Source organism: Mytilus trossulus, chromosome 1, assembly GCF_036588685.1.
Source record: "Mytilus trossulus isolate FHL-02 chromosome 1, PNRI_Mtr1.1.1.hap1, whole genome shotgun sequence".
NCBI lineage: Eukaryota > Metazoa > Mollusca > Bivalvia > Mytilida > Mytilidae > Mytilus > Mytilus trossulus.
In genome coordinates, this window is record NC_086373.1 from 86,495,836 (window position 1) to 86,520,328 (window position 24,493).

General features: G+C 31.3%; 1 protein-coding gene across 4 annotated transcripts in view; it reads right to left on the reverse strand.

Moving 5' to 3' along the window:
• Positions 1-22,118, reverse strand: part of LOC134687982 (microtubule-associated serine/threonine-protein kinase 3-like) — a 69,021-nt gene extending 46,903 nt beyond the window's left edge. For 3 of the 4 annotated variants that reach the window (XM_063548464.1, XM_063548450.1, XM_063548457.1), the window contains exons 1-5: positions 20,726-22,118; positions 19,185-19,299; positions 5,653-5,902; positions 1,999-2,087; positions 1,279-1,310 (exon numbers count right to left, since the gene is read on the reverse strand). In XM_063548464.1, coding sequence (XP_063404534.1) covers positions 1,279-1,310; positions 1,999-2,087; positions 5,653-5,902; positions 19,185-19,299; positions 20,726-21,633 — 1,394 coding nt within the window. In that variant the 5' untranslated portion in view covers positions 21,634-22,118. Of the gene's footprint in view, positions 1-1,278; positions 1,311-1,998; positions 2,088-5,652; positions 5,903-11,679; positions 14,332-19,184; positions 19,300-20,725 lie in introns of those variants that run through there. The other variant, XM_063548471.1, reaches the window with a different exon arrangement.
• Between the last annotated feature and the right edge of the window lie 2,375 nt (positions 22,119-24,493).

A 24,493-nucleotide genomic window follows, 5' to 3' on the forward strand; every position in this document is an offset into this window, starting at 1 on the left:
GTGGAGGTTCAGAATTGAGTACTTAAAATCTCAGACCATCAATAAAGCAATATGCTAACTGCCTTAGTTAGTCTGTCACAACTGTTGCCCTTACTGCTGAAATTTTTAAAAAGAATTTTAATATATCATTTTAATACAGAGCTTTAATTTTTTTAAGGTTCTGATCATGCCTGGTATAAAATGTACACAATTGAAATTGGATGAAGAAATGTATGATGGTAAGGTTAATAGCTATATGAACATTTCATATACATTCATTTCAATGTAAAATAAAAACAACTTTTTTTATAAATCAAGTGTATTGTTTTGTGTGTATAAATGTCATCTGCACATCAAGGGGCCCTAATTGTTGGAACAATAAATATTCTTATCTTAATTCTTATATAACATCATAACAATAAAAGGTAGGGTAAGAAATACTGAATTGTTTTTACACACAACATTATATTTACACAAAATGCTCATACCGATTGTAAAAAGTTTTGAAAACTTTCACAATTGTGGATGATTCTGAAACCCTGTAAAAGTAACTAATGTGTTATGACAGATTATGTTTATAAAAGTCAGCCTCACTAGTAATATTTTGAAAAACAAAAGACATGGACAATTTATTTTTTTTCTAATTTTTAAAGTTCCGTTAATTAGATACTATCAACAGTATTTATTATATTATAACAGTCATGTAAAAGTTCTTTTTATTAAACATGGTGCAAACATCCTTAAGCTGAAGTTCTTTTGATAAACACATTTTGCATATCTAATTAACTCTGAATTTAAACCTAAATAATAAATAACAGGATAAAAATAAAATATGTTGAAAGTAAAAATTGTTAAAATTATTATAAATATGAAACTAAAGAAAATTTATGTACATATAAAGTAAATATGACTTAATCCTCAAATAATTTTTGAACATCATGAAATGGTACTTCTTTGTATTCATTTATTTTCATGGGTACTAATTTTTCATGAGTTAATGAAAATTTGTATTGTGACTGTCATGGATATTTGATTTTATGGTTTTGGTAAAGTATGCATACTTTCATATAGATAATTGGCATTTCTTTGAACATCTTAATTTATCATTTATCTATACCCATGAAATCCATGAAAATTGGTACCCCATGAAAGTTGATGAATACACAGTATTGTATGCTCAATGCTGACATTAATGCTATCATATCTAATCAATAATTCAAAATAAAAAGACCAAACACATGACTCCTACACCTGAGGGTTACCATGACAGCACCATACTAACATTAGAGTAACACTTACTTCCCTCGCTTGTTCAACATGTTGTACTCTTTCTGTAAAGACAAACGGAAAACTTGTTTAATAACTTAATATACTTGTGTAAATATTGAGTTACACATTTTTTAAAACAAGAATGTGTCCATAGTACATGGATGCCCCACTCGCACTATCATTTTACATGTTCAGTGGACTGTGAAATTGGGATCAATACTTTAATTTGGCATTAAAATTACAAAGATCATATCATAAGGAACATGTATACTAAGTTTCAAGTTGATTGGACTTCAACTTCATCAAAAACTACCACGAAGCAGGACGAACTGAACAGACTAATGAACAAACAAACAAACTGATGAACAGATGCACAGACCAGAAAACATAATACCCCTCTACTATCAAGGATAAAAAAATAAAACAATCATATAAATTTATATCATGTTGTTAATCCATCCTTACAAGAATAACGGTTGAATTCTATAGAAGAGAATGAAGCCATTTAAATTATAAGGATTAATGAACGCTTTTCTTGAAAATAAATTTAATATCTTGTAAGCTATTTTTCGATTTCAAAAAGGATTTCTTCAGCAACAAAAAGAAAAATTTCTGAACAAAGAATTTAAAACAATGGAGCCATATAAGTTTGTATGATTTCGAAGTTATCTCTCTTTCAACTAACATTATCTGTATTAATTCATACGATTTGATATCCCCAGTATGAAGTTCTATAGAACTATAACTTACTATTCCAGCTGTTAACGAGGGAGCAGACTGACCAAGCACTGTATTCTTCATTCTCATCAGATTTGTTGGTTCTAGCAGGGCATTCAAGTCTACAAAACAAAATATTTAATAATTTATCTCAATTTATTTATTATACAACACATGAAAACACATTTATTTCAACCAGTAATGACCAGTGTGATCAATTTTGATAAGGCTCCATATTGATAACATTTTTGTTTTGTTTTTCCCTACAATATAAACTAAATTTCTCTTATTCTGTATGCATTGCGCCCAGTGCTAACCAGTTTGATAAAATTTTGATAAATCTGTCCATCTAATTTGTCTTGTTTATTCCTGTAATAATAAACTATTGTTTTCTTAATTGTATACATTTCACCCTGTTCTTAACAGTTTGATTAAAAATATTGATTCTTCCACTGAACTTAAGTGTGATACAATAATTTCACCACAACAGTTAAATTATAAAATTTGAGATTACTGTTATTTTACCATACCTTTGAACATGCAGCATTTGACTTATCGGTGCATTGGAAATGAGGAAAATTTGTGGCAAATCCCAAAATCATTCCTGTTTGACATATAGGAACAAGATGAGGCCTTTACTAGCTTTAAAATTATAGATGAAATTGACAATGGCTTGTCAAAGTCTAGAATTGCTGTCATATTAACCACAAACTATCAAGCAACACGGGACCTTTTATAGATCTTTTTTCATATGATATGTTCCAAGATGATCCTTTTCACAATAGAACTTCAATCATTTTCACTTATTGATTGATATAACAAACATTTAAAAAAATTCCCTGTTGATAAATTAAGAAATTAAAAAAAAAAAAAACTAAGGTTGAACTCCAAGCAAAGTTTGCCTTAGATGATTGCTATTCATTGTATGTCACTTTTAGTCATATCACTTCTACATGTATCTTGCTTACAAATTTCTACATCCCTCGCTGCAACTGTTTAGATTTAATAATTCAGGATGAATGTTTATACACAAAAGTAATTCAGAAGCACGAAATTTATAAAGGCTTATTTCTAATCTTTTTTCCACCAAATATCATATGATGTGGTTTCTTTGTGAACTATTTTATTTACACATATATTTGATTTTGTTTTTATGGGGGCATTCATTACAACAATTCATGTTTTTCAAAGAATATAAATTTTCAAGAAAGACATGACAAAAGCAAGAAAAAAGAAACCTAAATTTGATATTTTTTTCTTCTTTTTTTTCTTCTTTTTGTTTTAATAATGAAATTAGAATCAACAAGGATATATTGGTTGTTGTGTTAAAAATACAAAGTAAAGGAAAACAGGAAGTGAATGACTGACAGTAAAGAATTCACATGTTACAATCCATCAGTGCCAAGCTGCTGACTACATATGAAGTCATTTTATTCAAAATTACATCATAAACGTTTGACATTATTTTTTTAAAAATTGGTCAAAATATTTATTTATTAAATGGTACTGTGGAACTGATGCAGGTATGGACCATGATAATGCCCCCACTTCCACATAACATTATAAAGGAGCATAATTCCAGAACGGTAAAAGTGACGCCACCAAAATTGAACTGTATTTGAGTTTTGCAGTAATTATATATAATAAGCATTGTATATAAGTTTCATAACACTGGTTCAGACAAACTAAATATGGTACAGCCGGGGCATAAAAAAATCCCCAGCTAGATTTGTTATCTAGTTGAACAAGGCTCATAAAAATATATCAACCAAACTGATAACTTTACTAATGAAACTGATAACAAATTTGAATGCAAGAAGCCTTTCAAGCCTTGTTTACACAAATATATAGGTCTTTGGCAAGATACATAAAATTGAGAATGGAAATGGGGAGTATGTCAAAGAGACAACAACCTGACCATAAAGCAGACAACAGCAAAAGGTCACCAACAAATCTTCAGTGCAGCTAGAAATTTCCGCACCTGGAGGAGTCCTTCAGTTGGCCCCTACACAAATATATATACTAGTTCAGTGATAATGAACACCATACTAAACTCAAAATTGTACACAAGAAACTAAAAGTTAAAATAATACAAGAATAACAAAGGCCAGAGGCTCCTGACTTGGGACAGGCGCAAAAATGTGGCAGAATTAAACATGCTCATGAGATCTCAACCCTCCCCCTATACCTCTAGCCAATGCAGAAAAGTAAAGCATAACAATACACACATTAAAATTCAGTTCAATGACTGCATTGTTAAACAACATATAAGACTAATATTTTACTCATTCTTCTATCAAGGGAGTAAGTATAACAGCAAGTTAAATTATTGATAATGTCATTACTCTGAGGTTTCTATAGCCATCAGAATGGATATAAGCACCATTCTAATCAGGTCAATATTGATCTGACCACTAATGTGTCTTAGGAAGTAATGAATCAAATCACTGTGTTAAGTGTCTGTTATACTCAATTGCAAAACACTATTTCTTAGAGAGCTCTTTACAATATAACATGTATTTCAGTTTGTAATAATTAAGACTCGTACATGTGGTACAGTAAATATCACTCATAGAACAAAACAGAGTTTTTAAATTTAAGAGGATTCCAAAAATTCCACGAAGGAAAATTACTCTTTGAAAACAATAAACATTACTGGCAGGCAAAACTAAGGGCAGCAGCAAAGAGAAATCATTAGATACTAATAGATGAGTATAATCAACCGCACATGTCATTTATCTTTCTGTCACTCTTTTGAGCTCTTGAAGGTATATTCTCTAATTTTATGTATAAGCTAAAACACTAGGAGGACTTCAACCAAATATAGCATGACATGTTTTCCGATCTTCTCCTTCAAACAACCTACATTATAAACTATCAAGGTCAGCTAATCACCTAACTGCTTCTCACCTTTTACCTTATGTGAAGCAAAGGATTAATAATTGAAGCTGTTGATACAGAAATATTAATAAGGGTTTAATAATTGCAGTCATAAATCAGGTTTTACTACTGGTTGATACCCACATTGGAATATTCAGCCTTAGACTGAGGGCATTGGAGAGTGAAAGCTGAACATGTGACTAGAAATACATGTGTCAACTATAAAAGCCATATGGGTAACAGCCAATTGATGTCTCATAATATTACATGTTAACCCCGCATATATAACATTGATTAAACATGGTGACCACATTATTAACAAATCTGGATCAGATTAATTTGTTCAATAGAAATAATCACTATATAAAATCATGTTTTTATGTCTTTTTATGTTGACTTAAGTTACATGCAAAAGTTTTAAAACATTTGTTATTGATAACTTTTAAAACAACCTAACCTTGCCAATAATCTAAGACAACCCGCTTAATTCTCTAAATTTATATAACTGATGTAATATATGGTGCAGGTACTGGTGCTTCAGATCCTGTCCTTATTGAACCATCTGCACTTCTGGTTCCTAGATACCTTCATACCAATACGGAGTTTGAAATTGCAAACCAATTCTTATCGTATCCTATGGTAATATAAGTAAGACCAAATGGCACATTTATTTTTCTTCAAAATCAAAGAAAACTATACTCTATTTCAGTTACCACCTCAGCACTGACTACACCATTATATTACTTAATAATACTGGATCCTGTTGATACCAGATTGACAGCAGTACAAATGTACACCAATACTTACTATGTCCTATTGTATTACTACTAGTACAACTACTACTGGATCCTGCAGTAACCAGATTGTTTGGAACACTTATTGGAGAACTTGGCAAGGTCAGACTTTCTCTTCTACGCTGTCGTACATCTTCTGACAATGTCCTTTGTAATCGTCGTATACCCCCAGGATTACAGAAGGGAATATCCTCCTGTGACCGTCTATAGCTAGCACTCGGAGATAATGGAGGTCCTGGTGAATGAGGTGCCCCGCCATCAGACTGAAAATAAAGAAGAGGGTTTTATTGTTTCATTTCAACCAGAGAAATATGCATAAAAAGGCTCATTTTTTGCTGTTATCAAGGAATTTCATCTGCAAAAGAATGGCGCTAAATTAGTTCAATACTTTCAACAACAAAAAATGTGTGGTTATTTAAATCACAAAGATGCACCAATGTGCCAAATATGAACTCATTTGATAAAAGTGACATTATAAGGTTTTGCATGGTTTTCTTCCAGATAGGCTCTTAATTATTATTTTCTTGCTAATAGACATTTTAAAAATAAATGAGGGTTTCAGTTCTTGTTGACACAACTACTACGTTTTATTTCATCATTTTACTACAGGAATGTAATTAAAGTAATAAACGAATGTCTAGAGGCAAACAAGTTTATATCACTGTAAAATACTTAAATCAGTACATGCTTCAACATGATGTACTATTTAAGTTTTTTTATTTATACATGTATATTTAAAACTGATTACTAATTGCTTTTAATATAGTTTACAATGATATTAATACACATTGTACAAATATGAAGTCTGATGAAATAATTGACAAACTAAACTATAATGCATGACAAACAGTAACCGTTTTTCTGTATCTGCAGTTTGGATACTGAAGACGAAATTCTTTCAAAATTTCAAATCTAATGAAAGGTGTTGACCTGATTCAGCATGAGACTGAATAATCTATTCTTATATTCTGCATACTCTGAATCTGCAGATAAGATTCTGAAGAAAAAAACAGGTTCAAATCTAATGAAACATGTTGACCTGATTAGGCTGAAAAATCTATTCTTATATTCGCACACTATGATCACTCCACTTGAAAAGCAGAGTGAATCAGAAGAGATGATTAGGCTTTGGTCAGAATAATAAAAAAAACATAACAAGAAATAGTTTCATTTAAAACATTGTGTAAGATATGCTTGCTTATATCAAAGTACCATAATATGTTTTATTTACTATATTTAGTTGTCATTCTCAGTTTGGCTGTTTGGTAGTTTGACACTAACAGTATGTTATTTGACCTTCAAGTCAAAATGTATTCCTATCTATGTACAGTGCAACTAATGGACAGTCCTGTTGATTCAAGTAGTCAACATTATTCATTACTATATAGCTAATAACTATAAATTAAATTGCTAATATTATTTTAAAAAAGAGAAATATCTTCTATTTGTATAAAATATGCACCACAAAAATGTATCAATAAATATGTAAACAATCAATAGCTTTGTCATTCTTTTCCTGGTTGTAGAAAGATCTTACTGACAAATAAGTCCTGCTTTGTTCTTTCAAAGTCTTACATGTAATAAATTCTAAGAAAATTTATCTGAAACACCCCTCCGTTTTTATCTTTTATTATAATTGTAAGTATATAATGTACTTGTAAGGGTTTGTACGGGAAGACATTTTCTATTTTCCAATGACATTTTCTATTGATTTTGGTTTTTAACAATCACACTATGACTATTTATCAATACTGTCAATACTAAACACGCATGAAGGAATATTTCTACATGGAAAATCAAAACCAAATCAATGTCTCAATGGATAAACCCAATTCAATCTTCAAACATCCATTCAACCCAGATCAACAAGTTTCAATATCCAGACAGACTTGTGTTTGTCCTGTTTAAAAAACAATTACCTAGGTGATATATGCATGTATAAAATCTATTGGGGATTTTAGAGTTCCTGCTTACGTCAATGCTTTTAAACAGATCTACTTAACTTAAACAAACATTCCTAGCTTCAATGTAGCCAATAATTTAATTAATTCTGTAGACAAAATGAGGTTAGAAAAGAAACAAATACTTTAGTACAGGTAAACCAGATTGAGTTCCTGAAAAATTTCAGAAAAAAGATACATTTTTTTATTTCCCCATCAAATATATATTATTTATGAGATAACATATGACTGCATTCCTATAGTTCATCCTAAGTTCTAGCTTGATTCTGTCAAATTAGCCTTAAAAATAGTGGTGACATATGTTCTCAATTTGTCCCTTCAAGCATTCAAAGTTAAGATACAATGACCCTCAAGGACAAAATCAGTTTTAACATAGAACTGATCAACAAGTATAGCTGACTGGGAATAGCATGATCTGACAAAATGTTATTCAAAATATAAATATGAAAGAAAAAAAAATCCATATATCTGGATGAGAACTGAATTTAGACCCACACTTAAAGATCAACAGAAAGTTGCAACTAAAAATGAAACCATAATAATATCTGTTAAAATCCCATACAGAGGTTGCCTTCCAATAATAGTTTAGAAAAAAAACTGATAAAACAATCATATTTTAATTCACTTTCACATTATAAATGTAAATACCCGGTAGTACTTATATTGAATAATCAATGGGACAAAATGCATTAGCTACAGACAAGACTGGTATCCATTTCAATATCTATAATTCAATTCTTATGTTGTACACATCTTTATGGTTTTATGTCAGACACTTTTAAAAATTCTTGTATGTCTGGTTCTCTGTGTGTGGACATAACTCCAAGCAAGAATTCCATCAATTATCATGGAGGATCTTGGAAGTCTATTGACAGTCATTTTCTTTGCATGTTAATCCTTTTTATATTCTGTAGTTATAGGGTTTTCTATTAAAATTTTTGTAATGAATACCTTAGATCAATACACTGACTGAAGCAACCATAATTGGTTTTTATTCCTCAGATACTGTATGTAGCAATCCTTGGCTTATTTAACTACTGTGTTTTGTCTGTGACATTCAAACCTGAGGCTGTCTGCAGTCAACAGCATCTTTAGAGTTTAAAGATAAACATGTATAAATATTACAGTACTTATTATCATTGCCTTTAGTAAAATTTGATTCTCGGTACATGAAAACTAGTAAAAGATTACCAATAAGAAACACCATGAAAGATTGATTTGATTTTCTGTGTTATAAAGCCACTTTTAAGTACTGCATTTAGGCTATTTCGTAGCGGTAATTTTTTATTGGTGGAGGAAGCAGGAGTACCTAGAGAAAACCACTGACCTTCGATAGGAAAACTGACATTCCTAGTCAATTAAGATTGCAGTCGAGTGCACCCGCATGAGCAGGGTATAAACTCACAACCTGTGTTGACTGGCTAGTGATTACAGAAGTAACTACTTAGACTACTCAGCCACTGAGGCCCCCATGATGAAAGACATTTACCATTTGAAAATGATTGCCAAAGAGATAACTCTTCACAAGAGACCAAATTAAGTTATGTCATCACTTACCATTTTATTGCAAAAATACAAGAAAGCTAAGTCAAGTATCTGTGGCTTTTTATGAAAAATAGCTCCAGCAGTGAGAAACAGTGTAGATTATGAAAATATTTTTTGGCAATATATATATAAGTGGTAAATTGTTTGAAAAAAATAGATTCAATATCCAAAGAACTTTCTTGATTTTACCATTTGTAACTATCAAAGCAAGAGAGAAACTTTCATTTTCATGAATCATTAATTCATAATTCATTGCCTCCAACCTAAAAATCCACTAATTTACCAATCATAGGTTATACATGTATGATATGTTATTGTTAGCAATGGAATTTTAAGGCTCAGTATACTTATGAATAAAGATTTATGTACACCTCCTTACTACATGTACTTCAGGAAAAGAAACAAGGTCATGTGTTACAGGAGTGTAACACAGAGTAATAAGTCAAACAAAGAACACTGTTCTGTAAGTCAAAATGACAAGCACCTTCACTCACCCACCCACAGACAACACGATTGTAATGCAACAAAAACAAGACAACAACAAACACAGGATATAAGACATGTAATAAAGTGATTCAGGAATCTTCTACCTAAAACTTGATCAAACTGGTCATAATATTATGGTACATTTTTGTACAAAGTATATATATCATACCAATTTTACTGTTGTCACTTAATTCTAGAACGACCTTCATCCGCTATGGAAGTCAATTCAGATATGTCAAATTCATAGAATATTGAGGGACAAAAACATAACAAAAGGATCAAAACAGAAAACCAAAACATTTAAAAGAAAGTCAAAACATTTAAAATTTCCCTGCATGAAGGGTGGCAAGTTGAAGCAAAGTAATTGTTCCAAACTTTGATAGAATTTCAAAAAAGAATCAATTCATTAACACTACATTCAAATTTCCCTACCAAGTGCTGAGTAATACTTAATAAAGATACAAGTAATAGATGTGCTTCACCTCACATAACCTGTCCTTAATTACCAACATTGGTAATGATGACTGACTAGCAATTCAATTTTGATAAAAAAAAAACAAGATAAAGAATTTTTTTTTCTTCTAACTGGCCAAGAACTTAAAGAGGATTTGATTTTTTAAAGATAACAGACAGCGACTGACTATATAACTGATTACTGGCTATTTGTTAAAGGTGAGATAAACAAGCTTTGTTTCAATCTAGAGATCACTGAACTACGTCAAGGACATTCAAACACTACTTTTACTGAACTAATCACAGCTTATTCAACTTGAATTTATGACCCCTTTCCTATATAAATATTATTCAATCAGCAATAATTACTGTGTATATATATACAATTTCAATAAAGTAATTTACATTGTAAAGGTCAGAATATCTCAAAATTTATTGGTCATCACATGTAAAACAATATGTGGAAAAAAATCTCAACATCAAACGTAACCTAAAAATATTAACTTGTATAAATATTAAAAAGAGACCAAATGATTTACATGTAGGCAACTATAAACCACTTCACAGCAGTCAACAATGTCCATACAGTAATTATATAAAGCTGTAGAGGCCTTGACATAAAAAATGAGAAACAATTCAAAGTTCATTCAACTGTCATACAAATTTGCATAACACAACAAAATGTTCTTATATTAATGATGCCATCAATAGAGAAACTGTCAAAGCCTATCCTGTCTAGTATTGGTTAACTGAATATACATTCAACTTTCCTTTTTGACATTAGAAAAAAAAATCTGAGAAAAATTTTCAACACATTCTAAATTTAAATCAAACTCTTCATTACTTCACATTGTGTCAAGTCATTCCCAATCAAACAAACTATTGATAAATTTAGGGCAAGGCCAAAGCAATTTTTAAATAACAAGACCCACAATAACTTAAGCATTTTTGCAAGGCATTTCATTTTATAGAAGAAAGTCTTAAATAATGGATTCAACGTCTTAAAATCGGCTGATTACCACACATAACTAATTAAAATTCCTTCAAAAATCTGATGTGCAATGAAAAAGCTGACATGGCAAAATATCAACAGAGTAAAAAGGACACATATTTATGTATTAAATAAAATGATTATTAAATTATAAAGATGATAAGTAACGATAACATTCCTTGTCTAATCATAAGCTATCATCAAACAATATATAATTACAGTAATTAGAATGATTAGATACTCTATTAGTACTTTACGTCAATACATGTATGCTCAACCTTGGGGTAAGTGTACAATTTCTAGGTTATTAGTCACGGATCTATTCATATCAAAGATAAACTGGCCTTTACCTCTGGGATTTAAGCCAAACAAAAATTACACTACATTTTATACTATCAAGTGCAAAGGTTATTGTCAGACAAATAAGTTTAGATAATATGGTGTAATATGAGAATCTTTTTTTACTTTATGATTTCTTTGTTTGTCAAATTTGGATATTTTTTTGTAACTTTAAACCTTAAACATATTTCAGTTGAAAAACATATTCAAGTTAACCTTTCAAGATCCCCTTGTACTATAAACTGCTAGTATACAATGTACATACTTCTCTTAACCTTTCAAGATCTCCTTCTGTGATTGAAGCAATACGAACACGCAAGGTACACCCTCGTCTGCGTACAATCACTGGTATATCTTCTGACAATGACCGGGGAATAACTGGACATGATGGACCAAATCTTCTAATTACATCTCTTTTGAGAAAGTTCCCACTAGCACTTTTGTTTTGTTTAAAATCAGATGTTATATTGTGTGACCCAGTTGGCACTGTTAGCAAACCATTGTCATTACTGTTCACTTGTTTTTTCAATATCACTGCTGATAACTTGGTATAATTATTATCTTCTAAACTTTGATTTTTTGCCAGATTGTTCATGTCTGTCATGGAATGTTGTAAATGGAGAGGTACCACCTGTTCTGTTACTACTGATGTTGACAAATTATCATCAAATACAACATCATCATCATCTTCATCTTCATAAACATCCTCTTTCTTTGCTGTATCATCGTTGATCTCAATATCATCCTTCCTTTCCTGTTCACATCTGTTGAATTTTTTTTCTAATATAATATTTTCCAACTTATTTTTTGGATCAGATATTGTAAGGTTTTCCTCTTCCGACAATTTTTGCTTATCTGACGTTGAATCCTTAATAACATCATCATGTCTTGGAGGCTGATTTTCAGTCGGATTATAATTCACACTTTCTGGTAATTCTACATCTGTATTCTTGTCAATGTGATAATCGGATGAATCTAAATTGTTGACATCCTTGTAGAATATCAAGTGATGATTGTCTTCTATGTTGTTTCCTTGCTTACAATCCTTGTTTAAATTAACGTCTCTGTCAATCTCATTACTGAGCGCTGAGAAATCAGTTGTTTTGTCTTTCTTATTTGTCTCACTGCTGGACTCGTATGATGATTTTTTACCATCCTCATCAGTGAACTGTAATTCAATGTTATACAAATTTGATGTCAAATGCACATGTTTTGTTGAAGTAACTGGAAACATTGAATCAACTACAAATTGATATAAAGAATCCCATCTAGTGACCTTTATTTCTAAATACTTTCCTTAATTCTTCCAATTCCCAGGCTTCGATTGGAGTACTGTAAAGTGAATTATTCTTTCGGAAGTAACAGAACCATTTTATTACTGCTTTCAATTCCTTTCAAATTTCATTGAAGTACTTCATGTATAGACTAAATCTCTTCGGAGATGTCAAGAGTTTCTCATCCAAAGAGAAGAAATAATCATATTTGCTTCAGGAACAGGTCCAACTATTAGTACTTTCATAACAATGCCTAGCAATTAATAATAATTCTCAGATGTGCTCAATAGTATGAAGCTGTAAAACAAACATGATTTCCCCGGTAATGTTTACATACAAATTCCTAAAAGTACCTTGACATATCATTGCTCTGCAACTTTTGATTTCATAATCCAGGAAGAAAGCTGATTATGCCATCACAATGTATTACAATGATCAATCAAAGACATTGTGTCGGTGGAAGATTCACAACCACTTTAACAAGTCTCATCAGATTCATATATATGGCAATTAGTCGTTATAGGTGATAAAAGTAATCTAATATTCGTGCCAATATAATAATCATAAAGTCAAAATCCCTGTCAATATCACTTAATTTTTTTATAGATTCGATTCCTCAGTATTCAGACATTTAAGTGGTTTGTTTCACATTTAGCTCTGATGAGAATCAGTACGGGTCATATCATAATGTGATGAAGTGAAATCCATCATTAAACTTGAAAAATTCAATACACCTGAGATTTTATTAACATTTTAAACACATGTATGACTGCTTATAATTAAAGTAATTTGTGTGAGTACATCAGTGGTATGAAATAATATTCAGTGGTGCATAAGCCATTCATACATGTAATCATGAACACATACTAATCTTTGTACAGTTATCAGTTAAACATTATGCAATAGTGTGAAAACTGAGCTAACGATGATACCATTTTCCTCACTTTGTTATCACAAAAAAATGTTTCTCCGCCTAACAAAAGCTTGTTTCTAGGTTAATATCAGCACATCATATGTTGGAAGAATAGCAACTTCTTAAAGTGCATTCTATCAGTTAACCTCCAACAACTTTCCCATGAGATAATATAAAAGTTATGTAGAATGTCGTAGTATAAATATTCCTGATCTTCTTTGAACACAATTATACTACTTGTTAAATTTCTTGGAAGTATGCAGGGAAATAATGACCATTGTTACATCTGCATTCACTCTAATGTCAAATAAACTGTCTTTCCTTATAAAACTTGTGACACATCTGATGTCTTAAGTATGCACTTTAAAATTGTCTTCCACTTTTGATTGTATTCTACTTGACATCTATTTTGTAAAAATATATCACCATCTTTTCTACTTCCTGTATAATCCAGCTGTATGTCAATATTTGTTTAAATAATTCAGATGTTTTTGTTTGCTTCATGCCAACTGCTTTTTTTAAATCCCCTGGTATTCATTGCAAGACAAACTATCATCTTTTTTATTGAGGACATTGAAAGCAAAACAATTACTCAAGTAGTTCCAGCTCTTTATAAATGTCTTGAATTTCACTCCTTATCCAAGAAATTTCAAAAGGCTTTATAAATACATCATCAAGTAATTTAGCAAAAATACCCGTCCTATGCAGGCACTGTCCACTAAAATGATTTTCTCTTATAATCTGGGTCATTGATCAAACTTATAAATTTAGATTGGAAAACATAAGGGATAACACATCCAGGGATATTAATACAACTACGTCATCACCAAATGAAATATATCTCCAGGAAATAAAATCTTGTAAAAACATCGTCACCACAATCATGTACAAGGAATTGATTACATTCTTCAAACAATGCCATATTTTTTCATTCTAATTGAAGCAAAATTTAAAAGCAGACATGAAACAAATGTTTTGTTTATAATCTCTCGAGTGCAAGAATGTCAAAGCAACAGCTGCTATTCAAGATCACATGAAAATATAAACATTACCATGTGATTTCTTTATAATAACATTGATATCGTTATGACAACTCTTATCTGTACTTTTGAAAAATAGATACAAAGCTTTGTTGTTTATTTTCACACATATTTACCATAAATGGTTTGTTAAATGACAGTCATTATATTACATCTGATGAAATAATTGCAACATTATAATTAAGGCAATAAAATGTCTGTGTAATAATATACATATTAATGCCTATCCACATTTTCCATCTGTTATCAAGAAAAACTAATAACAAGTTATCTCCCTTGAAAAAAGACAGAGAGGTTCTGTATTAATACGTAGCATTTGTGTAGGTTCTATTTATGTAAACAATTGCCAAATAAGGAAGTGAACATTAAAGAAAACTACCTCGACCAAAAACTTTAACCTGAAGTGGAACAGACAGACGAATGAACGAATGAACAGACCAGAAAACATATTGCCCATTTATGGGCATCATAAATGGGGCATAAAAATACTGTACATTTACATGAATATTAAAACAGGAAATTGTACATGATGATAATTTGTAAATGTTGCCAGATATAATATGTATAATATGTGTACATGCATGAAGACTTAATAACTTACTAGAGGGGAAGATCGATCAACCCATCACATTCATATTATAGTTAAAATATATATATATAGTTCAGTACTGCAGGAATAAAATGAAATAGTGTATTTAGAACATGTATATAGGGTCCTACAGAAACACTAATTAGGAGTTAGGCATATAAAACTGTCTTAAATTTGAATAACTTTGGAGAGCAAATAAAAATTTTAAGCTTCCTGTGACAAACAGTTCAAACACGACTATAATATGTCAGAAAATATCAAAATTTAGTAACCAAGAAGTTGATGAGCTATGAATCTGAAAAGCACCACATGGTAAAGCATGCATACATAAAACCTGATTACAAATCAGGGTAAAGCAGGTTCAATTGAAGACTGATAACAAATTTTACAGCCATTTCCTATGATTGGTTGTATACATTGTACAATTACAGTCAAAAACAAAGGTATATGTACTTATGAAGGCCATATTTAAATATTCTGAAAGATTTTATCTGACTCTTATACAAATCAATTAGTTTGAAAGAAGATGATTTCTTTGCCTGTTGCACATTTAAGTTTTAAAATTTAAGAACCATTTGTGCTGCATTGGCACATATTTATGGATTTCACTTCATCAAAACTTTAATTCAATTTTCAATGATGCAAACATGTAAATATATTCACATTTTGAATTACGTAACCAAAAAGAGGCATCCAAGTTTAATTTCATCTCTGGGAAATAGTTAAATTATCATATTTATTTCTATATAACAATTTTGATATGTACATGTACAGATAGAGCACAATTACAAGTAACAAAATATTACTTAATTCATATGTACAGTATCAGAAAATGCTCATAGAAACTAAACACAAGCACAAAGTATTTCTCACAGCTTCTTAATTCGAACAAAGTAGATTTAAAAAAAAAAACAATACAGGAAAACAAAAACATTCTAAAAAAAGTTATTTTTAAAGGAACTGGTTGGGTAAATCATTTACAGTCAATACTGATAAAATCAGGGACCACATCAAAAGATTGATGTAGGATAAAACCAGATGCTCCGCAGGGCGTAGCTTTATACGACCGCAGAGGTTGAACCCTGAACGGTTGGGGCAAGTATGGACACAACATTCAAGCTGGATTCAGCTCTAAATTTGGATTGTGATTAAATAGTTGACACAGCATAGGTTTCTGACACAGAATGAATGTGTTCTAATGAACTTAAAATTTTTATTTTCTCTTAGAGCAATTCACTATGCTGTTGAATATTAATCCTCTCAAAAAAATGTTTGAAGAAATTTTCTTTTTATTTATGAAATTTCAAATGAGAAAAATTGAACCCAATTTTTTAATCACATCCCCCTTTCCCTTATTCCAAAACTAATCTCAATTAAAATATTCTAATGGAGTTTGCAACAATAACTACTCATTTAAATACATCATAAAATATTAAGATGTAAAAAAACTGCTTGTTATCACTGAATGGTAAAGATTATTTAAATTTATCAGTTGGTAGTAAAAAGTGAATATACATTGTATATTGTATATAACAAAGATTTAGGTTGATTCTGGACAAAGAAAGATAACTCCAATTAAAAAAAAATCTTGCTATTGCACAATAATGTGCAATAAGATATTTCTTGCTTACTATTCTGGACAAAGAAAGATAACTCTAATTAAAAAAATATTTGCTATTTCACAATATTGCAGTCTGCACGGTTAGCCACTAGTCCGATGCCCCAGACTAGTAAAATTTCATTAGGACTAGTAAGTTTTTGCAAAATTTTGTTAGGCCCAATAAGAAAAATGTCAGAATATTGGTCATCGGACTAGCAGTTGAAAAAGTTTTTGGTGCAGACTGATATTGTGAAATTAGATATTTCTTGCCATTGCATAATACTGTGCAATTGAAAAGACTTGCTATTACACAATACTTAATATAATAATTTTAGATCCTGATTTGGACCAACTTGAAAACTGGGCCCATAATCAAAAATCTAAGTACATGTTTAAATTCAGCATATCAAAGAGGCCCAAGAATTTAATTTTTGTTAAAGTCAAACTTAGTTTAATTTTGGACTCTTTGGACCTTAATGTAGGCCAATTTGAAAACGGGACCAAAAATGAAGAATCTACATACACAGTTAGATTTGGCATATCAAAGAACCCCATTTATTAAATTTTTGATGAAATCAAATAAAGTTTAATTTTGGACCCAGATTTGGACCAACTTGAAAACTGGGCCAATAATCAAGAATCTAAGTACATTTTTAGATTCAACATATCAAAGAACCCAACCAATTCATTTTTTGTCAAAATCAAACTAAGTTTAATTTTGGACCCTTTGGACCTTAATGTAGACCAATTTGAAAACATGACCAAAAGTTAAGAATCTACATACACAGTTAGATTCGGCATATCAAAGAACCCCAATTATTCAATTTTGATGAAATCAAACAAAGTTTAATTTTGGACCCTTTGGGCCCCTTTTTCCTAAACTGTTGGGACCAAAACTCCCAAAATCAATACCAACCTTCCTTTTATGGTCATAAACCTTGTGTTTAAATTTCATAGATTTCTCTTTACTTATACTAACGTTATGGTGCGAAAACCAAGAAAATGCTTATTTGGGTCCCTTTTTGGACCCTAATTCCTAAACTGTTGGGATCTTAACTCCCAAAATCAATACCAATCTTCCTTTTGTGGTCATAAACATTGTGTTTAAACTTCATTGATTTCTATATACTTAAACTAAAGTTATAGTGCGAAAACCAAGAAAATGCTTATTTGGGCCCTTTTTGGCCCCTAATTCCTAAAATGTTGGGACCAAAACTCCCAAAATCAATACCAACCTTCCTTTTATGGTCATAAACCTTGTGTTAAAATTTCATAGATTTCTTTTCACTTTTACTAAAGTTAGAGCGCGAAAACTAAAAGTATTCGGACGACGACGACGACAACGACGAAGATGACGCAGACGACGACGCCAACGTGATAGCAATATACGACGAAAATTTTTTCAAAATTTGCGGTCGTATAAAAAACTTAAATCAAATAGTTTGGCTGTGGGGGTCAACATTACTGCAAGTTTTGTTAATCCAAAATCGATTTTACATATATATCCCTATTGGTCAATCAATTTTTCCCAAATTATGTTAAGAGGGCGTGAGTGAAAAAACTATGCGAATTAAGTTTTTTATCCTACATTGAACTTTTGATGTCGTCCCTTAAATATGAAAAGTTGTTTATATAAGACAAATTGTCAACGTAAATTCTGACATTTCTTTTTTTCTAAATTTTAAAATTTTTAAAATTTAAACAAAACTGTGTCACATAAAATTGATCTTGATCTCAACAAGTACAAGGCTACTTTAATATTTTCCATTGATCAAGAAATGACCTGATACGACATAAATTTTAACATATATTTTATTACTATACAACCTATACCATGTATGTGGGGATTTAATTTATGGTACATGTAAATGTAATGTCATAATTTTACACACATCACTGCTTGTACTTATATTTGTATTACAAACACCAATAAATTATAGCTAGCCAATTATTGTTGGGCTGAAACAATGAAAAGAAACCTCTTACATGAATATATACTGTATGGTATTTGAATAAACATTTCAATTAACATGATTAACATGTACAGAACGTAATATTCAATCTTAGAATCTCTACAATTGATAAATATGTTTAATGTAGACCATTCATAATTTTATATATTGAAGTCCATATCCTGTCCAGATTGTTCAGCTTGATTGAATATTTGTCACTCTGCATTCTGTGCATTTCTGTATTGGACATAAATTGTAACTGGACAAATATCAAAGGAATGAGTCAAACTGGTTAACAGAGGAAGATATTCAAAGGTTAATTGAAGGAAAAAGAGAAAATACAAAGCATCATAGACAATTAATGCCAGATGAGGAGATAACATAAATGTTGAAATAACTTACATCTGTTTCATCACCATCTTCTTTCTTTGCCTGTCTGACAGCCTCCATGATACATGCTCTTTCATAACTATGGTTGAAATTGAATCTGTCTTTGAGTTGCTCCTCTGTCAACTTTCTGAAAGATGTTCAAGAGAGTTTTACTTTCTTAGTCCTTGCTATATGCCTAATGATATCTTATTCTATTGTTATCAGCTACATGTAACATGTACATTGTATGTAAAGAATATGTGTCAAAAAGATGCACAGGTTTTAATTTGATGCACCATAGGGGAAAAAATTACACACAGGAACCCTCCAAGCTCTACATTTTTTTGGTTCTAAACCCAATAATGTTATGACATGGTTTGGTGCCCTGTTGTTTTTATTAGATTCAGTGACCCTTTATATGTTGAGGCCAAAAAAATGACAGACTTTTATAAGTGTGAAATGTAAAATTTAGACATTTTGGGATCATTATTCTACAGTCACCAGCTGCTCTACATTTTGTATTTGTGCATCTACATGTATACTCTATTAGTTATTATTGTAAGAATACTGATTTCTATTATAAATGATCCTCTCCAGATGAATCATGCCTCCATTCATGGCATTCCATAGTTCTTTATTTACAATTAAAAATAAACAATATTTGACAAGTGATTTGGAAAGGAATATGACAATAATCGCAATATGCAATATTAATAAATAAATGATACATTAACAAAAAAGATTTTTTTTCACATTCTTTTAATTAATAAAGAAACAATTTTTTTGGCAGAAAATCAGAATGTATTTATTGATATACAAAAATAAATGTACACTCTCAAGTAACAATACATTGTAACAGGAAATGAAAGAAAAGGACCCTAAGAAAATACTTCATTCAATTTGTTTTCTTCAATTGCAAGCGACTATTTACATGTAGAACAACAAGGGGACTAGATTTTGCTTTTGACAGTTGCCTGGGCAAAACAAAATGATGACCTGTTCTGAAAGTGCTTTTCCCCCCAAGTCACCTGCTAGAAGTTCAGACTACACTATATATCCAGACTACATACATGTAGTTGGTCAAAAATCATTATACAAATGTAAATTGACAGTATTGTAAGATTATCATTAGGTCATTTTGGGAATCATGTCTTTCATTAGAAAAGATTGTCAATTTTGCACGCCTTTATGACGTAACTTACCAGAAAGAAGGCAAACCTGTAACCCTGCTCTATTGAAAGTGTCCAGCACTTTAATAATCGTCATTTTGTATGGAAGTATAGAAATAATTAATGTTCCACAAGTACAAATGTACATAATCGTGATTGCTGTATGTATGACTGTGAGGATGACCAACCTTTTATATTTTAATTTCTCAAACATTTGTGCAGTATAAAATAAAACCTTTTCAACCGTTTGCTTAACATGTGTTGGAAATTTCTATGCATACATTTTAGTCACATGGTGATGGAAATCACATGACAGATTCGTCCAAAAACTGTATCCCGGAACTGACATGTATATATGTCTGCCTGGTCAGAAAATGAAGATTTTTTTAAACATGTTAAACTTACCTAAATTTTTCAATTGTCATATCAGATGGAAAGTGGTTAAGATGCATTGACAAACTTCTTTTACTTAGAAAATCAGCAAAAATTAATGAACGCCTTCTTAATATTCCAGTACTTTCAAAACCACCTGGGGAGCTGGATCGGCGATCATGCTTTGGAAGTCTCAGTCCAGGATCTAAATTGGTTACAATTCTAAGTTGCTTATTATATGGAACAGCAAAATTAAAGCCTGCAACCTCCATGTCATCACTAAACTCAGCACTTTCTCTTAATTTATTAGAATCACTATCATCACTGAAGTCATCGATTCTGTTCCTGCCCTCAAAACTTTTTAGACTTGCTGATGTACTTCCAGGGGAAAAACCAGAGGAGGAGAGGGACATGTCCTCATAATCCTCTTGCAAACTACTTTGCCTTGAATAACTCTGTCCCCCATCCACTCCCTGTGATGAAATACTGCTTGTTCTCCTCTTAAGCTCAAACACTTGATCATCTTCTCCCAGAGCACTTTCTTCTCCATCATGTGAACTTTCAACACTCCCAATCCTAAAGATTGGTCTTAGCAAATCCTTAGAACCAAAATCGGAGTCATGATCAGACGTTTTAATATCAACATCAAAATGTTTTTCATGGCTTGACTCTGTATTAATAGGTAATGTTTGGATTATTTCTATTGGTTTCTGAATATGAACTATACTCTCAGTCTCTATCTTTTTCTTTTGGTCCTGTAGTTCGAAGGTCTCTGTAGTTTCATCAGCATTGGTCGATTTTGAACTACCTTTGGTAGCTTTTTTCTTGCAGCTAGTTTCCTCTTTTTTACTTTCTTCTGTTTTCTTTCCAACCTTTGATTTAGACTGTTTTTTACTAGCTGCCTGAGAAAATTTTGTTGAAAGTGATTTTCTGGAAGACATTTTGAACAATTACCTATCAATACAGTTTTATACCAAATATCTCTCTGAAATTGATTGAATGCATGTCTCATTAACATGATTAACAGACGAATAACCACATCCTATAACACAGTACATGTCATACTTTTCCATAGCACTTTTTAATTATTATAGTTATTAAAACGGTTAACCATTATCAAAATACCGGTCATAATAAATGACAATAAAGATATTTTCACATTCATTTTACTGAATATAACCACGAAATACGAGGCATGTTGTGGTTTGTTTTGACGGGTTGACCCAAAAACAAACCAACTACACAAGTGTCATCTTTTTTGATAAATCGGACTATCATCTAAGGTCCAAGCCTTTATGACAGCCTCCATGAACGTATTATTCTGCTCATGAATTGGTAAATGATTCAACGCTCATATCTATGCAAATCCAACAAAAGTCAACTTGATGTTTCATCGGAAGTGTGCTGGTTCATTTCCTGACCAAGAACAGATTTGCATTGTGGGACAGTGTGAAAGTTCCGGCTACACTGCAAAGCACTGCAGTGCTGTAGGAAAGCTATATTTAACATTTCGAGCGCACCGATAAGTTCCTATGTGTCTTTGCTATCACTCAAAAACTCGGTTCGTTGTTGATTTTCTATAAAAATCTTGATTTATTTGCCACAAAGTCTTCTTTTTCTTTCAAATGCAATGAAACAGTAAAAAATAATGCTTTGCAATAAGTTTCCCCTTGGAATATATACTAAATGGCCTATCTCTATTATTCATTATATCTGTAGTTTTGATACAATTGAGGTTTGAAAAATTCGTACAAAAATGGCTACAGAAGGGTACATAAACCTTAATCAGATAAACAACTCGACCATACAGCACCCATACAGACTATGTTGGAATATGATTCGAATAGTTTAAAAAGTGTATATATATACATGTATTGTCAATGAACCGACAACTGTTGAACTGAGACACATGCTCTAGTCAACGGTCTGATTTTTTTCTCTATAAATCTGGTTATGTATGGTATATAAATTTTTTTGGTAGAACAGACAAGTTCTTGTATTCAATGTCCATTCACTACACTACAAACTTGTCAGGACAATTAATTCCTATATGGGCTTTATGAGAATTTAGTTTCACAGGGGAAGCATAGCTGAGATAGGTTTACACATATTTGCGACAGCGGAAAACTACCCATGGACGTAGCCAAATATATACGAAACTTTGCAGAATGCGAAACATAGATATGCTAATCCGTCAGTCGGATGACAGCTTTCTTTTACTTTATATTGCTTGATATTACACACTTTTGCAATCATAGTTATGGCTTATACTCGGAAGTTTACATCTGGCTTTTGTCACCTCTTTCGCCGCGTTTGTTGCTAACTGTCATTTTTTTGTGAACGATACTTAATAGGTGAGGGCGAACATATTTGGTTCATAAGGTCGATCCCAATCATTTGTCCATGCTTCTAAGATTTTAAATTCATAACTAGAACTACGATGTCTTTCATTAACTTAGCCGTCTTGATGAACTGTAGATAATAATTTGAAAGCTCTAATACGGAAGATTTGCTAACAACATTAGTCGGAAGTTTGTTCCATTAGAAATTTCAGAGTCACTGGTTTCTTCCTAATTTTGATTGTTCTAACTCTTCTACATCCTTCATTATTCTCTTTGTAGAGAACTAATTTACCCATGTGCTGATCCTCCGGTTATATATTATCCACTGTTGGGGGACATTTTCTAACGTAACGTTGTGGTGTTGAAAGCCACTGAAAAAAAATGAAGGATTGTAATAAATGTTGGTAAACCGTCACCATATGCTATTTGAGATGACTAAAAATTGCCAGTTGAATCAATTCGAAGTCAAGCCCATGTATGTTTTACTTGTGATACATGTTTAATGCACAATGTGAAAAAAAAAATCCCAAATCATAACGAATGACATGATCGATAACAATTGAACATCTGCAGTCAAACCAATCAACCCATCTAATTGAAATGGAGACACATTTGATAACAATTTCGATTAGGTCCCGATTCAATCAACTCTTCAAAATAATATGGAATCCGGCCAAGATCGTAACAATCAAAAAAAAATTATTCATGATTGAACATCTGCTTTCGGTACAATCAACTGTTCACTCATATGGAAATTACAATCTTTACAATCGATAGAATGGGAAAAAATATTTTCCGTTATTTAACACTATAACTCGTCAATATAATTTGAATAAATATAACTGTTACACAATCTTATCGATTGAATGCGATTGCTACGATCGATTGTCTTTCTTATTCATTGAAATTATAAAATCGATTGAATTGATCAATGTGCACGATTGTATCGATTGACATTAAGAATCAATTGAGTTGATCAACCGTGGCAAAATCGTATTGATTGAATACAATTCTTGAGATTGTGTCCATAGAAAATTAAAGTACTGTTGCACGATATTATCGATTGAATACGATAAAAACGATAGTCTCCTTAATTCATTGAAGTTATAGAATCGATTCAGTCGATCAACTGTGACACGCTCGTATCGATTGAAACGATCGTTTTCCTCTTTCATTGGAGTTATAGAATCGATTACGTTGCTCACCCGTGGCACGATCGTTTAGATTGAACACAATTGATAAGATCGTGGTCCTAATAGATAGAAGTAGTAGAATCCATTGAGTTAATCAACCGTGGAAAAATAGTATCGATTGAATAGGATTCTTGCTATTGTGTCCATAGTGAATTAAAGTAATTAAATTGATATTTTGATCAGATGTAGAGCGATCTTATCGATTGAATACGATTAAAACGGCAGTCTTCCTAATACATTGAAATAATAAAATCGATTGAGTTTAA